The 17,289-nt window shown below is 53.3% G+C and overlaps 6 protein-coding genes across 6 annotated transcripts; 3 read left to right on the top strand and 3 right to left on the bottom strand.

Annotated features, from left to right (window-relative positions):
- Nucleotides 1–389: 389 nt before the first annotated feature.
- Nucleotides 390–1,531, bottom strand: BDV14DRAFT_187941 (zinc-binding alcohol dehydrogenase family protein; the record flags this gene model as incomplete). The annotated part of the gene is made up of 2 exons (XM_073771006.1): nt 390–942; nt 1,008–1,531. 2 exons carry the CDS (start codon nt 1,529–1,531, stop codon nt 390–392), a joined length of 1,077 nt encoding a protein of 358 aa, XP_073631083.1.
- Nucleotides 1,532–1,821: 290 nt separating this feature from the next.
- Nucleotides 1,822–9,508, top strand: BDV14DRAFT_197349 (uncharacterized protein; the record flags this gene model as incomplete). The annotated part of the gene is made up of 4 exons (XM_073772654.1): nt 1,822–2,031; nt 2,090–2,747; nt 2,803–2,940; nt 2,991–9,508. 4 exons carry the CDS (start codon nt 1,822–1,824, stop codon nt 9,506–9,508), a joined length of 7,524 nt encoding a protein of 2,507 aa, XP_073631082.1.
- A 1,650-nt stretch (nt 9,509–11,158) lies between these two features.
- On the top strand, nt 11,159–12,805 carry BDV14DRAFT_206769 (putative MFS transporter; the record flags this gene model as incomplete). Its single annotated transcript, XM_073774984.1, has 2 exons — nt 11,159–11,799; nt 11,860–12,805. The coding sequence occupies exons 1-2, from the start codon at nt 11,174–11,176 to the stop codon at nt 12,803–12,805; spliced, it is 1,572 nt and encodes a 523-aa protein (XP_073631081.1). The 5' UTR covers nt 11,159–11,173.
- Nucleotides 12,806–13,388: 583 nt separating this feature from the next.
- On the bottom strand, nt 13,389–13,909 carry BDV14DRAFT_197347 (uncharacterized protein; the record flags this gene model as incomplete). The annotated part of the gene is made up of 2 exons (XM_073772653.1): nt 13,389–13,525; nt 13,597–13,909. 2 exons carry the CDS (start codon nt 13,907–13,909, stop codon nt 13,389–13,391), a joined length of 450 nt encoding a protein of 149 aa, XP_073631080.1.
- Nucleotides 13,910–14,694: 785 nt separating this feature from the next.
- BDV14DRAFT_206767 (ankyrin repeat domain-containing protein) lies at nt 14,695–16,389 on the bottom strand (the record flags this gene model as incomplete). The annotated part of the gene is made up of 2 exons (XM_073774983.1): nt 14,695–15,143; nt 15,798–16,389. The coding sequence occupies 2 exons, from the start codon at nt 16,387–16,389 to the stop codon at nt 14,695–14,697; spliced, it is 1,041 nt and encodes a 346-aa protein (XP_073631079.1).
- Nucleotides 16,390–16,705: 316 nt separating this feature from the next.
- BDV14DRAFT_197345 (fibronectin type III-like domain-containing protein) lies at nt 16,706–17,161 on the top strand (the record flags this gene model as incomplete). The annotated part of the gene is made up of 1 exon (XM_073772652.1): nt 16,706–17,161. The coding sequence occupies one exon, from the start codon at nt 16,706–16,708 to the stop codon at nt 17,159–17,161; it is 456 nt and encodes a 151-aa protein (XP_073631078.1).
- Nucleotides 17,162–17,289: the final 128 nt, after the last annotated feature.

Here is a 17,289-nt window from a genome sequence, read left to right as displayed (position 1 = left end):
GGATCATAGTATAGGGTCGTATAGGTAGGGATGGGGTGAGCGGGTCGGAGGCCGGTCGGGGCGTCGGTAAGCCCTAACCATAGTCGGTCCACGGCCACCCCGACTGCTTCCTCCGGTTGCCGACAGCCAATAGCGATAGCAGGAAGAGCTCTGACTGGAAAGTCCCAAGCGGGCAGGGAGAGGTTTGGTAGGTTGTTACTGACACAGCAATGGCGTGACGTATAGACGCTGGCTGGAAAGGTATCTATGGTATGAAGATGTTCCTGCTTGACACCGTAAGGGAATCGTGAGAGATTGTATCATAGAAAGTCTCATAATCCACGCCGATATACTGTGTAAAATCCAGATTCAAGATGAAGTAAATCCCAGTCGCATTTCCAGATCTCTATCTAAGCCCCTGCAGCCTGCTCCTTCGCGTACAACGGCATAACAAGCTTCTTCCCATGGACCTTCCCCCCCTTCAACTCATCCAAAACATCCGCCAAATTCTCCAAACCTCCATTCCGTATTTCTAACGGATGATGCTTAATTCTCCCTTCACTCAACCACTCCTCCGCCAACGTAAAGAGCCCCTTTCCAAACTGTCTATCTTCCGTAGATGGCGGCCGGCCGTAAGTCCCCGCCATATTCACTCCATGGCCCATGATTGCGTCCGCGAGAATCCAGTCCGCGCGTATATCGCGCCTGGTGTACTTGACCGTAGTGGCGATTGTCTCAAGCGCAATGTAGCTACCCCCGGACGATCCAATGGCCGCGTAGCACATCTTCATTGTGGTGGCGTCAGTGACACAGTCGAGAACGTACCGGAGTTTATCACCGGTGTGGACGCGGATATCGGCACCGCACGCGGGAGAGTGGTAGTCGAAGCAGGCAGTCGCACCGTAGGATTCGCAGAGGGCGTTGTTGGAAGGAGAGCAGGTAACGATGGGACTGTAACCGGCTCTACAGGAGTTATTAGTCTGCGTGCTCAGATCTGAAGAGGATAGGTAGAAGGGCGCAAAACTCACAGTTTCAGTAGCTGCGTGGCCATTGTTCCTGTTGCGGTTGCGCCACCTGAGATAAGTACAGCTTCACCGCCACTGCTTGTCCTTCCCTCTCCGTGCAATCCCAATCCCAGTCCCGGTCGCTGGAAGAGAGCCAACCCCGCCGTAGCCATCGAAAGGCCAACCGAGCATGCCTGGGTGAAGTCAAACCCCTCAGAAATCCCACAGCAGATATCCTCCTCTGCGAGGGCATACTCTGCAAACGCACCCTTGGTCTTGTCTATTGCGTCCGACCCGAACGTGACGGCAAGAACCTGGTCACCTTCCTTGAAGCGCGTAACATCTTCGCCTAACTTTACGACTGTCCCGGCAAAGTCACAGCCACCTAGTGAGGCAGGGGCACTGGCATAGTCGACGATCTTTGCATCCCGGGGGTTGAGAGCCACTGCGTGGACGCGGACGAGGATGGAGCCGCGGCCGGGGACGGGGATGGGTACGTCTTTGGCGAGGGTATACCCTCCTGATGGCGCGCCGACGAGAGCTTTCATGGTGGATGAGGATGTTGATGGGCAGACGGTGATGAGACGATAAGACCACACTCCCAACTCTAAGTATCGAGAGTATAGCGGTACGCCGGTGTTCATCGGCGTAGTCGGCGGACTCGGAGGCGGAGCTGAGCATCCTTCACCCCCGGTGCCGATATCGAGCACCGACTCGAAACAGACGAGTAGAAGCTCTTTGCATATGTATCGAGAGGACTGGGTAGAGAAGATCTGCTTCTTTTTATGGGAATTGTTTGTCAATCTTCATTCGCATCAGATACCTTCAACTTTTCAACATGGGTAGCATAGAGACAGAGGGGAACTCGCTCCTTTCTGCACGCGAGCCAATTGCCATTGTTGGCAGTAGCTGCCGCTTTCCTGGAGGGGCCACCTCTCCTTCAAAACTATGGGAGCTCTTAGAGAACCCTCGAGACATCGTGCAAGAGATCCCAGCCAGTCGGTTCAACACCAAGGCCTTTTATCACCCCGATAGTCAGCACCATGGAGTGAGATAACTTCCTATACCGGATGATAACCAATAAACACCTGGCTAATAAATGTTAGAGCACCAATGTCAAACACGCATACCTCCTCGACGAAGACCCGCGGTTCTTCGACCGGGACTTCTTCTCCATCACCCCAAAGGAGGCCGAGGCCATGGACCCGCAGCAACGCCTCCTCCTCGAGACCGTCTACGAGGGCATCGAATCAACTGGCTACTCGATGCACCAACTGCGCGGTTCTCCCACCGCTGTTTTTGTCGGCTGCATGAGCTTCGACTACCAATTCACAGCCATCCGAGGCATCGACAGTCTACCCCAGTACCATGGAACCGGGACCGCAGCATCAATCCTCGCCAACAGAGTCTCATATTATTACGACTGGAAGGGTCCGTCGGTGGCCATTGATACCGCGTGTTCGTCCAGTCTGGTTGCAGTACACCAAGCAGTTTCCGCCCTGCGCAACGGAGAGGCCAATATGGCGGTTGCGGCAGGGTCGAATCTCATCATAGGACCCGAGCCGTTTGTGAGCGAGTCTAAGCTTAACATGTTGTCGCCTAATGGACGGTCGTTTATGTGGGACTCGGCTGCAGATGGATATACCAGGGGCGAGGGCTTTGCTGCTGTGTTCCTCAAGACACTGAGCCAGGCTCTCGCTGATGGTGACCATATTGAATGTATTATCCGTGAGACGGGCGTTAATTCGGACGGCAAGACTCCAGGTACTCCTGTCTGTGACTTTCCAGTCTTTATCATCCCGATACTAAACAGGGTCAGGTATCACCATGCCTAGCTCCGAGTCGCAGGCACAACTTATCCGCGACACCTACGCCCGATGTGGGCTGAATCCAGAGCTCGAATCAGATCGTCCACAATACTTCGAGGCTCATGGCACGGGCACGCCAGCGGGAGACCGTAAGTTAGCAGTTCCAGTATCGTTCGTGACAAGTCCTGACGTCGACCAGCTATCGAAGCTCGAGCCATCCAGAGCGTTTTCTTCCCCAACAGTAACGGCACAGACGGCCAGCTCACGGTCGGTAGCATCAAGACCGTCATCGGACACACTGAGGGCACAGCGGGTGTGGCCGGGGTCCTTAAAGCGTCACTGGCGGTCCAACATGGCCATATCCCCGCGAATCTGCATTTCAAGAGCCTGAACCCTAAGATCAGACCCCATTACACCAATCTACAAGTTCCGACACAAACAATTCCCTGGCCGGCTGTGCCACATGGGTCCCCGCGCCGTGTCAGCGTGAATAGCTTCGGCTTCGGTGGTACGAATGCGCACGCTATCATTGAGAGCTGGGACGGCCCTGGCGAGCTCAACGGTCTTTTAAACGGACACGCCAATGCCAGCGTCAATCTCGCCGGGCCGTTCGTTCTATCTGCTAACTCAGCGCCAGCGTTGGCGGCAAGTGCCGGAGCGCTGGCTGATTATCTTCGCTCAAATCCCGATACAGATCTCGAACGGCTTGCTTATACTCTCTTTCGCAAGACGGAATTCCCCTTCCGAGCTGCGTTTTCCGGCACATCTGCAGAAGAAGTTGTCACCAAGCTTGAGGCTGCCCGGGACTCTTCTCTCAAGGTTGTATCTCGCACACAAACAGTACCCGAGACGCTTCCGCCGCGAATATTAGGCGTTTTCACCGGCCAGGGTGCGCAGTGGGCCACGATGGGCAAGGAGCTCTACCGCGTCTCAGTCGTTTTTCGTCGCGCGATCGACGAGATGCAGGATAGTTTGGACTCGCTGCCTGCGGAGGACCGCCCGCAATGGTCTCTTGTCGACCAACTTGATGCACCAGCAGAGACATCCCGCGTTAGCGAAGCAGCTGTTTCCCAGCCGCTATGTACAGCATTGCAAGTCGCACTAGTTGATGTCCTGTATGCCGCTGGAATCGAGTTCTCCGCCGTTGTTGGCCACTCATCTGGTGAGATTGCTGCCGCATATGCAGCCGGGTATCTCACTGCTACCGATGCGATCCGAGTAGCATACTACCGAGGCGTGCATACCAAGCTCGCGCAGGGGCCTGGCGGTACCCGGGGAAAAATGATGGCTGTCGGCATGTCACTCGGCCAAGCGACGACCTTCAGCGCTGATTTTGGCGGCGCGCTTGCAGTGGCTGCTAGTAACTCGCAGACAAGTTGCACGCTGGCGGGTGACGCGGAAGCGATTGATGATGCGCATGCCCGACTACAGGCAAATGGTACCTTTGCTCGTGTGCTACAGGTTGACACGGCGTACCACTCTCATCACATGAAGAGTTGTGGTGCGCCGTATTTAGAGTCCATGAAGCAGTGCGGCGTCAAAGCGCAAAATAGAGGCCGCAGGCGCCAGTGCACATGGTACTCAAGTGTTTGGGGACCGAATGGTCGCACACGGTCCTTTGATCAACCTGGCGATGCTAAGCTTCTCGAGGGCCAGTACTGGGTTGATAACATGACACAGGCGGTGCTTTTCAGCCAGGCCCTTGCGAGGGCATTGAATGAAGACCAGTGCTTTGACTTTGCGCTTGAAGTTGGGCCGCATCCTGCTCTCAAGGGACCCAGCTCAGAAACTATAAAGATGACAACGGGAGTTTCGATTCCTTACGCTGGTGTTTTGAGGCGTGGGCAAAATGCACTTTCGTCCTTTGCTGATGCGCTGGGGTCTTTATGGACTTCTTTCCCATCAGCGCGGCCACTTGTTACCTTCTCCGGGCTGCGTAGGGCATTCGCATCCTCTGGCGAGCTGCATAAAAGACATCAGATGTTCATATTGAAGAGTCTTCCAACTTATTCGTGGGACCATCCCAGCCTTATCTGGAGGGAGTCCAGATTTGCTCGGATATTCCGTTCACAAGGCCAACCACGCCATGAGCTCCTTGGCCATCCTGTCACGCACGGCGACAATGACAAGCGCGAGGTACATTGGAAGCAACTCCTGCGTCTGAGCGAGATTCCATGGCTAGTCGGCCACAGAATTCAAGGAGAGGTCCTATTCCCGGCTTCCGGATACCTGTCAATGGCATACGAGGCCGCCACTCGCCTTGTCGACCAGGAGAAACAGCCATTGCGCCTAGTGGAGCTGCACAATATTGACATCCTGCGTGCCATGCGACTTGAGGAAGATTCGTCTGGTCTGGAAGTAGTCTTCACGGTTCGAGTTACGGGCCAGTCCGAGGGCATGATTGCCGCCGAGGTAGCCTGCTACAGTGGCGACGTCGACTCTGTCCAGCCCCTGGACGCACCACAGGCCCGACTCACAGCGCACTTCACCGGCGGAGTGCGCCTTTGGCTCGGTCAGCCTGATAAGAATGCCCTGCCTCGACGGGCCAATCCTCTCCTTCCTTTGGATAGTTTGGATATGGAGCACCTTTACTCGAGTCTCGCTCAGCAGGGTTTCAATTATACCGAGTCTTTCCAGGCCAGGGCAATGCTTCGGCGGCTCAGCCATGCCGTTGTGACCGTATCCTCACCCCCTGTCGGCTCATCTCTACGTGAATGCATGCATCCTGCGCCAGTGGATACTGCCTTCCAAGGGTTACTGGCTGGGTTCTCGTTCCCTGGCGACGGCCGAGTGGGAAGCATCTATCTACCAACAAAGGTTGATACCGTGAGAATCAGCATGGCGTCCTCGTCACCCACTGACAAGTCCATCCTCACAGCCGATGCCAGAGTGACAGCGACAGGTAAAACTACACTGACTGGGGACGTTGACCTTTTTGACGCAGACGATTCCCAAATCCAAGTGCAAATCCGCGGAGCCCATCTAGTCGCCGTCGGACAACGCCGAGACCCCTGGCTATACGCAGGTATAACGTGGGCCAGGGATGCGGATTATGGGGTCGAGCCAACGCGCAGGGCAGTTCTATCAGACGAAGAATGGGTGCTATACGAGCAGCTCTCGCGCACTGCATACTTCTATCTCCGCCAGCTGCGGAAGAAAATTTTACCGCAGGAATTGCTACTGATGGGTCAACATCGGAAGCACATGATGACCTGGGTCCTTGAGCATCTCCTCCCGCAAATTGAAGCCGGCGAACATCCGGACATCAAGGCGGAGTGGAAAAACGATACGCTTGATATGGTCCGCCAATGGCGCAGCAGCCACTCACCTGATAACAACGATATGAACATCCTCCACGCGATGGGGAAGAACTTGGTTGCCATTGTGCGTGGCACCACGGCTCCTCTTAAGGTGCTTACGCAGGATAATATGCTAGACCGACTGTATGTGGAGGGCCTGGGAGCTCGAGACGGAAACATCGACCTTGCTACCATTGTGCAACAGCTTTCGCATCAGTATCCGCGCATGCGTATCGTCGAGGTGGGAGCTGGCACGGGCGGCACAACAAAGGCAGTCCTGGGTGCATTGGGGAACCATTACGCGTCATATACATACACCGACATATCCACTGGCTTTTTCGAGAATGCACGCACCGTGTTCGCGCAGCATGGCAACAAGCTCGGGTTCAAGACGCTGAATATCGAGAGCAGCCCGGCCGACCAGGGATTCACACCGGGTACATTCGACATGGTGGTTTCGTCCAACTGTTTGCACGCCACGCGCAGTCTTGATGAGACGCTGCGCCATTGTCGGCAGCTTCTCCGACCTGGTGGCCGTTTGGTTTTGTTGGAGATTACTCGGGACTTTCTACCTACACAGCTGGTCATGTCTACGCTGCCCGGGTGGTTCCTCGGCGTGGATGATGGGCGACCCTGGGCACCAACAGTGAGCGTCGAACGTTGGAATGAGCTGCTCAGGTCTAACGGTTTCTCTGGGGTCGATGTCAGCTCCACCCCTTCCTTCTGTTCCGTCATCGTAGCCCAGGCAGTCGATGAGACGGTACAACTACTCCGTAACCCCCTGGCTTCAGCTCCAGCAAGACTACCGCCACTAGGAGACATCTTTATCATTGGTGATGCAAATGGCAGTGTCAGTTCCAAGCTCGCATTGCAGAGCGAGGAGATTTTGCGGACTGCTGCTCCTTCCCAGACGTCTATAACCGTGGTTTCTAGCCTTGAAGATATCGAGGATGTCCCAAAAGGCGCAGTTGTCCTGAGTCTCTGCGATCTTGACAACCCTGCATTCCGTACCATGGCCGCGAGCAAATTCAAGGGGTTGCAAAATATCATGGAAAACGCAGAGGCTGTCTTGTGGGTGACCTCCGGTGCAGGGCGCAAGGATCCAGACGCCAACATCACCGTGGGACTGTCGAGCACTCTGCGGGCAGAACGCATGGATCTCAGGCTTCAATTCCTTGACCTTGATGATGAAGACGTGTCTGTTGAGCCGACTCTTCTCGTGAATGCTCTTCTTCGCCTCGCAGTCCTGGATCCATCTCAGAGCGACCATCTTCTATGGACCCAAGAGCCCGAGTTAGCGCTAAGGGGAGGCGCCCTCTATGTACCCAGGGTGCAATCGTTCGACAGCGTCAATCGTCGATCCGCCGCAAGACACAGGCAGATCACTCAGACAACCCGACTTGATGGGGCTGAAGACGCAACCGTGGTGCTGAGTGAGCAGAAAAATGGAACGTTCGAGCTGGAGACTGTAGCGGTCGTTGACAGTGCCAGCAAGGATGCCGTCCGCGTCCACATTACTGCCTCTTCGCTTCGCACCCTGGCCTGTAATGGGTACGGACCGGTCTATTTCTGCATCGGTCGGGACGTGGCAACGGGAGACAAACTTCTTCTTCTTTCTGAAGTCAACAGTTCCCTCGTCACTACTACTAATGATCGTATACTGTATCGCTGGCAGCATGGCAGCAGCGAAGAAGGAGATGCCACACAGCTGCACGCCTTCATAGCACGGGCAATAGCAGAAAATCTCCTTTATGGTCTAAAGGGACCAATCTGGATCCACGGCGCACCAAATGACCTCCGCGAGGTCATTGACTTGGTTGCCAATGAGAGGAGGTTGGCCGTCTTCCAGAGTACGTCGGATATGGCTTCATCGGAGAGCGTCAGCTTCATCCATCCATACGCAAACGAGGAAGATGTACACTATTTCCTCACAAAGCGCCCCGAGACTTTTGTCAACATCGGGTCCCCGTCACACGTGTCACTGTCCGCGTTGATTCATTCTCTCTCCCCGGATTTGACCATTCTAGACAAGAGGCTTGGGGACCTTGCCGTCGGATTGACCCTGCCTGACCCTCAGCGTTCTACCAACAAGCATTTCAAACATTGCGCACCCCCAGAAGGCCATGTCACAGCCATTGCACTTGAGAAAGTGTCGACAGTTGCAGCCAAGGACACAACTCTTACAGCCGTCGTCGACTGGAGAACCACAGGCACGGTCAACTCTTCGGTCTGCCCTCTCCAGCACAAGGGCCTATTCTCCCCGAACAAGACATACCTGCTCTGCGGAATGACAGGCGATCTCGGAATCTCTGTGTGCCTCTGGATGGTCACTAACGGCGCCCGCCACATCGTCGTAACCAGTCGAAACCCCAACGTGAACCCCAGCGTGCTCGAGTACCTCTCACGCAAGGGCGCCACGATCCGTCCCATGCCCCTAGACATAGCAAACATGGACTCCCTGCGCCTTCTGCACAGCGAAATCAAATCAAGCATGCCGCCCATTGGAGGCGTAATGAACGCCGCCATGGTCCTCCGCGACCGCCTATTCCACCACATGTCCTGGGAGGACTTTTCTGCTGTCCTGGCACCAAAGGTGGAAGGATCCAGGAATCTAAATGAGCTGTTCGGCAGCGCCGACGAGGCCGAGAAGCTCGATTTCTTCATCTGCTTCTCCTCCACGACTTCGATCGTCGGAAGTATCGGGCAATCTGCTTATGCCGCAGCGAACCACTACATGGCGAGTCTTGTTCGACAGCGGCGCGAGCGAGGACTAGCAGCTTCCATCGTCCACATTGCCATCCTGACTGGGTTCGGATATATTTTCCGGCGCGACTCCGAGCACGCGGAGACGATCTACAAGGCTATTCTCCCGCGCTTTGAGAGGCAGTCGGAGACGGATCTGCATGAGATGCTTGCCGAGGCTGTAGTTACTGGCCGCCCTAGCACAGACACCGACGACGATTTTAGTTTCACCAACACGGCGGAGCTAATCACCGGCATAAGAACATCCTTCCAGGGCGAATGGCGCGACGACCCACGCCTATCCTATTACCTCGGCCAACAAGAGCTGCAGGACGATGCTGATTCCTCCAGCCAAGCGCAAACCGGATTATCTGCCAGTGTAAAGGCGCAGCTTGCGGGCGTAACAGACCCCGCAGAATGCCTGAGTATCGTGGAGGAATGCTTTGCGCGGGCACTGGGTAACTTGTTAGAGCTGGATCCAGAGGGCCTAGACAGGAACATGGCTGTTGCGAACTTGGGGATTGACTCGCTTGTGGCGATTCGGATCCGAGAATGGTTTTTGAAGCAGTTGGGGGTTGATGTGCCTGTGTTGAAGATCATGTCGGATACTTATTCCATGTCGCGCATGTGTGAGGATGTGCTGGTGGATTGGCGGAAGCAGAATAAGTCTCCTTAGATTGAAGTTGTGTAGCCATTTATTATCGGAGGCGTAGAAAATGGTTATTGCTACGTCAGGGGACGTTGTTACTGCTTCCATAAGAAATGACATTCTCTTTACAGTCTAAGTTTCTTTGATCTATGCAGCCATCATATACCTCTACGATATGAGAAGTGTGCATGTGTGGCTATTCCTCCATTAACACTCAAACTTCTGGTAGTTGTAAACTAACAAACAAGGAACGCCTAAACCCCCATAGCTAAGGCAACCCCATCCGCACGTCACTCTTAGGGTTAAACTCCCGCTCAACGGGCGAGTTCGAATGGGTTTCGTCGAATAGGGGTGTTTTGCGGATTATGGCGAAGCCGTGCCAGAGGTCGTTAGTATTGTGTATGTTGAAGGGTCAGGCGGCTATCTTCCCTTCTTCACAGCATCTTCAATTCAGCGGTAGCCCTCTTCGTTGACGCCGTTGGCAAAGTCAAGGCCAGTAATCTCAGCACCGAAACCGTTCTTGATGACGCGAAGGGTTGGGGTCAAGGTAGAAGTAGACGCAGTTGTGGGGATGACGCCAGTAATGGTCTGTGTCGCAGTGGCAGACATAATGCAGACGATATGAATATAGTTCTCTCAAAATCTTTGTTTCTTGGCTAGTTGTTTGGACAATAATACCTACCAGGGGTGTCTAGAGATAACGCCCTTTTTGTATTCCGGTGAGCCAGAAAGTCTAGTATGAACGATTGCCACCATACTTCATCAATAACCTATCCAATTTTAAACATTTGACCCCAATTGGACATTGCATACATACCTGGTCCTAAGATACCGACTACTGCCGAGCCGGAGATTGTTGTAGGGCTCGGCGTTGGAGATTCAATCTGCAGTGGCTTTCCGTCGGCTATAGTCGATCTATTTATACGACATCCTACCATGACAACTCGGAGCTGAGCCTGGCCGCAATCTAGTCTCCGATAGACTCTTCAAGATAGTCCCATTTCACTCAGACTCTACGTCACGTCTTCCCTTGCTACACATCATTCGCTCCCTTCTTATCAGCATTTATCAAGCGCGCCTTCCTTACCCAACTACAGAAACTCGTTCCTTACTGATGTAATCTGCTCCAGATCGCTCCTTCCATTTATGTGCACTCCTGGTCTCTTTCGTGGCCTCGGCCCGGGTACCGCCATTCGAGGCTTGTTGATCTTGGAGTAGCCATCACCGCTCAAGTCTCATAAAAAAGTCGTTAATCGACAGAGTCAAGTTCATTTGAGGTTCCAATTCAAACCATTCTTGTCGGCAAGGGCCAGTGTGCAACACCAGTGACAACATGGTTGTGATAACTTCAAACGTTCCTATTCACGCTGGGACGGAGTAGTCCGGCATCACCTCCAACCCAAAAGCTCCAAAGCGTCACAGCGATCGGCATGACGGCACCCAATACCCCACGCAAGTCAAAGAGGAGAAAAGGCGGGGATGACAGAGCACGCCCGTATGTTCAGTGTCTATCCTTTATGTTCCATCCCACGTAGAGTGGGAGTGGGGGTTCCCCGCAAACTTGGTCCGGGGAAGGGCGTGGGGGCGCACCCTACAATGGAATTTGGCTGGAACAGCATATATAGTCTTATCATACCCATCTGTTTTCTGGGGTCAACGACATCTTCCTAGTAACCCCCACACCACTCCGTCATGGCAACACCGGCTGACAAACCAGCCACTGTCCACCTTGAGCAGGACCCCGTCAAAGCTGGTGACCCAAACATCATTAATGTCGTCAGAGTTCCCTTGACAGAAGAGGACAACAAGCGGATCCGCCGAAAGACAGACCGCAGGATCCTCGTAATCCTCATTTGGGTCTACTTCCTGCAAATCCTCGACAAGACAGTCCTCGGATATGGCGCCACATTCGGCCTGGAAGAGGACTGCAATCTCACAGGTAGCCAGTACTCGCTCGTCGGGTCTATCTCGGCCATCGCACAGCTGGCCTGGCAGCCCTTCTCGTCGATTTTGATCGTCAAGGTCCCGCCTCGCATTCTGATGCCTGTCCTCGTCTTCGGGTGGGGCGCTGCACAGGCTTGCATGGCTGCGTGCCATAGCTTTGGCGGGCTGATGGCCACCCGGTTCTTGCTGGGGTTGTTTGAGGCTGGGTGTTTGCCTTTGTTTAGTGTTCTTACTAGCCAGTGGTATCGTCGTGCCGAGCAGCCTATTCGTGTCGCGGCTTGGTATGGTACAAATGGGATTGCTACCACCGTTGCAGCGGCATTGTCGTATGGACTTGCGCATATTCAATCGGACATCCTGGCCGAGTGGCAGATGTAAGTTCCTTCCCCAAATCAGCAAGCAGGGTCAATCGCTAATATGTCACTAATAAACAGTATCTTTCTCTTCGTCGGCCTCATCACAGTAATAACAGCCCCAATAATCTACTTCGTCCTAGACAACGACATCCCCTCCGCCCGCTTCTTCAATGAAACCGAGAAGCTCCAAGCCATGGAACGCCTGCGCGCAAACCAAACAGGAACCGCCAATCGCAAGTTCAAACTCCAACACGTTGTGGAAGCAGGCCTAGAAATAAAGACATACCTCTTCATTGGAATGGCCATCCTGTTGAACACCGGCGCCTCAGTAACAAATGTCTTCGGGCCTTTGATCCTTTCCGGCCTCGGATTCGACGCTTACAGAACAACACTGCTGAATATGCCCTTTGGCGCGTTCCAGTGGATTTTCATTATGCTTGCTAGTTACTTGACGCAGCGTTTCCGCGCAAAGAGCATTATCCTCGTGATATTTATGCTGCCTGTCGTTGCGGGCTTGAGTCTTCTTTATGCTGTGCCTCGTGATGATGGGGCTCAGGGGGCCCTGATGGCGGGTTATTACCTCCTTGCCTTCTTATTCGGCGGCAACCCGCTCGTTATCTCGTGGATTGTCGGGAATACAGCCGGGACCACGAAACAGAGTGTTCTTACCAGCCTTTTTAATGCCGCCTCGGCAGGCGGAAACATCATCGGCCCCCTCCTCTTCAGTGAGGAGGACGCGCCGGCTTATCTCCCCGGACTGAGGACATGTCTCGGTATTTTCTCAGCCCTTGTCGCCGTTGTGATTTTGCAGGCGGGCGTCCTGTTTATCCTGAACAAGAAACAAGAGCGGCGAAGGGAGGCAAATGGAAAGCCACGAAAGATGGTTGATTTGTCGATGCAGTCACGCTTTCACCAGGAGGATGAGGGCGTTGTGGAGGATGGTCCTGATGGCGAGCAGACGGGGAACCATGCGTTCTTGGATATGACGGATCGGGAGAATGATGAGTTTGTCTATATTTACTGATTGGTAGATGTGTCACTTGGTACTGAGCGTGATCCTTGATGATAAATATGAACTTATCAAGCAGCCTCTCAATACATTATTGCAAATTCTAGGTCGTACTGTCCCCATAGTCCCAGTCCATTCCGTCACCAGCCTGTTCTCGGCTAAACCTAAACTCTCGGAAGCTTCCGAACATATTAAAAAGGTCGATCTGTTTTGATATGGAAGAAAGAAGAGCTGCCGAACCTCCCTTTCAAAGTCCACACACGGTGAACTCAGTCCAGGCTGCGTAGCCGCCCCCAAAATGATCATCGACATGCTCCATCAAAACGTTGGCGAACCAATGCCGCTCAGGACAGGGCTCTACCAACCTGGACCCAATAGCAAAACACCAGGTTGATATACTTGTACAATGGCCGCTTGGAACGGCGTCGCGGTTTCCAAATGAACCGAAGGTCGAGAGCCAGTAACTGAGCCATAACACGAACTGGAGCTGGAGTTTCCAGCCGCCATATGCAACAAGATTGACCCTCCGCCCGCTGACTCTCCTATAACCGTTACTTTTTTTGCTTGAGCCCCCGAACAAGTGAATGTATTTCTGCACCTATTTGAGTGCGAGTCGCTGGTCGAGGAGGCCTGCATTGAGGTTGCCGTCGCTTTCTACCTCGGGACCTGCTAACCAGCCCAGGGCTCCGAGACGACAGTTCGGCGCGACGTAGATCATGTCCTGGTTGGCTAATTCTGCTTGCTCGAAGAGTCCGGTGGGATAGAAGCCTGGAGTAGGTGCTCGGAGCTTGGAACTGAGGACGTACCCCCACGCCATGGATCTTTGATTTCGTTATCATCTGCTGCTAAGTCCTGGAGAATGTGCGGTGGGTGGGGGGGAGGACATACAAAAACAAGAACAGAAGCATTACGTTCTCCCCTCCTAGCCTTCCCAAACACCGTCTCAGGAACATGAACATCCAGAAATAGACAATCCTCCGTTGTATCCTTGTTGAAGTCAATAAGCCCAGTATCAGGCGCATTCAAAAAGTCCTCTTCCCAAGCTGCCAGAGTAAACGGCACGCCGTAATCCATGTACTTCTCTGCCGCGGCGGTAGCCTTGACCTGCCAGCTGGGCATACCCTGCGGGCAAATCCGCGGTTTGGCGGTCCAAATGTTAGAGGCTTAGCTGTATGATATTCTTTTCACAAAGTTCTCCCTTGGTTTATATTTTTACATACCGTCCCGGGTCAAGCAGTGTGTGTCTTAACAGGGCATTGTATATATTGGTGGCGTTATGCGCTAAACCTGAAGGCGTAGTGTATGCCCTGCGCCCCGGGCAAAAAGGTGTATCCTCGCCATACCAGGGACATAGCAAGCTGGCATACAAATGTCACTCTACCTTAAGTGGCAGTCTAAGTCCTTAGCTACTCTATAGGCTTAGAAATGCTTTTCAACCCACCTAGGCTTGAACTGGTAGGGTACCAGATCCAGGGGCAGTATTATGTCCCACGTGCCGAGGACTCCGCAGCCAACGTTGCTATTTGATGGGCCATGGAAGTAGTTTAGTTCGACGATCATAGACTATGCTTAGGCAGACTTATCACGCTACATAGAATATGTCCAAGTATTCTATTCTAGATCTTCGGGTAATGTCTTGAAATTTCAGCAGTACAGTATTATGTAACTTCACTTCGCGCTTCTATAGATTGTTTTATTAGCTAAGTACGGAGAAATAACGTCAATATCTAAATGGTTATAAAGCGTGTTTCTCGAAACAGTAGACCATCGTACTGTTGATGCCGGCTTAAGGGTCCGACAGATACCACAACCTGCATATGCCCAGGGCTTGCCCCAAGTCTTACAATGCATGATAGCATTGGAGCCCTAATATACCAGTGGTAAGGCCCCAAGCAAGATCCAAATCATGGGTCAAGCCCAAACCACTTGCACAACGTCGATCGATAGCTACTAGCCTCCGCATAGTCCCTCGCACACTTGCCCTTGCTATCAAGCAGGAGCGGGTCCGCACCAACCTGGAGCAGTAACTTGATCACGCTCGTACACCCGCGCTCAATGGCATGGAACAAGGGCGTGCGATGGAGAGCATCGACCTGATTAACCTTAGCCCCGTATTCAACCAGTAATCGTGCAAATCGGTCGTCGTTGAACCGTGTTGCGTGTGATAGGGCGCTCCAGCCCTTGTTGTCGCGGTGGTTGACCATCACGCCGTGTTCGAGAAGCACTTTCATGACTTCTAGATTGAGTCCGACGGTTGCGATCAGGAGAGGAGTGTAGCCCATACTGTCGGCAAATTTGGGGTCGGCGCCGTGTTGTAAGAGTAGGCGGACGATATCTTCGTTGCCAGCACTTGCTGCCCAGGACAGGGCACTGCGTCCCTGAAGGTTCTGAGGATGTACATCGGCGCCACTGTCAAGAAGCAACCGGACAACATGACCGTGGGTATCCATAGCCGCGAACGACAAGGCTGATTCCCCTGTCCGATTAACGACGTTGACATCCGCACCGTGCTTTAGTAAGCTGCAGGCAATGTCAACATGTCCATTTTCCGCCGCCCACATCAACGGCGTACACCCATTCGTGTCGAGGACTGCGAAATCGACAGCAGCGCCATGCTTCAAGAGCAACTTTACCACCTCGAGATCACCCCATTCCACTGCCCAGAACAGCACAGGATAATCGCCGTCAGCGATGATATTAACGTCCGCGCCACGATTAAGCAGGATTCGCAACACGTATTTCTCGCGATATTTCACGGCCCAGTATAGTGCGCTGAATCCCATGTCATCTACCCGGTTCACATCCGCACCATGATCCAGAAGAGTCAAAGCGGCACCCTCGTGGCCGTGCAGTGCAGCGTACATCAATGGTGTGATATTGTGGCAGTCCGTCCAAGCAACATTTGCACTGTTTTCCAGCAATAGCCGGACAATAGCCTCCCTGCCTCGCTCCGCTGCTAGAAGCAAAGCCGTTGATCCAGCAGCATCACGGAAATTAACGTCCACACCGAGTGATATCAATAACTTCACTGCAGCGGGGAAATGCGCAAGGACAGCATGATGCAGGCGGTACTCCGGGCTGTAGTCGGGACTATATCGCCGCTGAGCACCACAACTGTATCGAATCAGATCGTTCCACTTGAATCCCATCTCCAGGAGGGTCTCAAGCGCGGCTGTGTCGTGGTTCATCATTGCGGAGAGGACTGGACTAGGCTCGCCTTCCCGTGGTAGCCCTAGTCGTGCCCCAACCCCATCGTAGATATCGTGGGGGTGTCCGTCGCTCCGTAGAGCGCGTACGGCCTTGCGGCATGTGGAGTTGCAGACGAGCGTGAGGGCTTTGTATCCCAGCCAATCGTGGACCTTTGCCTTTTGGCGAATGAGTGAAAGTAGTAAGAGGATTGCCTGGTGATTGTCATCATCTGTGGCGCTCATAAAATCTTTCAATATGTTATACAGCGGTGTTGATTTGAGAAGGGGAAGGCCGAGAATGCGCGGCTTCCGTGATGTGAGGACAAATGCTGCGAGATCTGATGGTGAGAGCTGCTCCGTGATCATGAGAAGGAGCTCCGTGGGGAGCCGTAGGAGGTGTCTGTATGGCATTTTGGTGGTATTGAGGCGGAAGGGGCAACTGTGTTGGGTATTTAGGAATGTGGCATTCAAGCCGAGCATCTGCCACTTTTATCTATCCCATCAAGCTTCTTTGTCTTCTTATCCTCATTGTATGCCATAATTTCCTTTGAGCATCCGACAATCAAGATAGGTAATGTTGTTGTTTCGGGCTTTGTTTGTCTGCTTGATCGAGTACTGAGGCCACTTTGTCACTCAAACAGCGGCATAAAAACTACCACCCGCCCCATTCTCTGCAGCCTCTGGCTTCCATGCTGGCTGTCATTGTCTAGAATGACTCCTGGAATCTATGACTCTCTACGGGCTTTCGTACACGACATTTGATCTCAGCTCGCGTGTTAGGATCTCGTCTCTCTCAAGGGGGAGTAATATCACCTCTCTCCCACCAGCTCACGGCACAGTTCCCGGCGCGAACCCACATCTCTGGGATATTCTGTATTCCATCACAGCGAGCGTCAAGAACACGGGAAACGTCGCAGGCGCCACAGTTCCACAGCTATATCTTACCCTGCCCGCCCTCTCGCCAAACGACAACGCTACAACTTACATACTCCGCGGATTCGAGAAAGTCCGGCTTGGGCCTGGCGAGACGCAGGATGTCACGTTTGCGTTGAACAGAAGGGATATTAGTCGGTGGGATGTTGTTCGTCAGCAGTGGGCTATACCTCGTGGGGAGATTGGTGTAGCTGTTGGGTTTTCGAGCCGGGATTTTAGGGCTAGGGGGGTTTTTGTGCCTATTGCTTAGAATTTATATCGGATGACAAGGGGAGCTGTCTACCTGTGCAAAGAATAAGTGACAGTATATGCCACCATTAATTAATACTTGATTGACTTTTTGCCTTTTGATCAGGTGCATTGCGGAATGCGTAGAGA

Source organism: Aspergillus stella-maris (assembly GCF_047715825.1).
Source record: "Aspergillus stella-maris strain CBS 113639 unplaced genomic scaffold BDV14scaffold_10, whole genome shotgun sequence".
Classification (NCBI taxonomy): Eukaryota; Fungi; Ascomycota; class Eurotiomycetes; order Eurotiales; family Aspergillaceae; genus Aspergillus; species Aspergillus stella-maris.
This window is presented reverse-complemented; position numbering and strand designations above follow the sequence as displayed.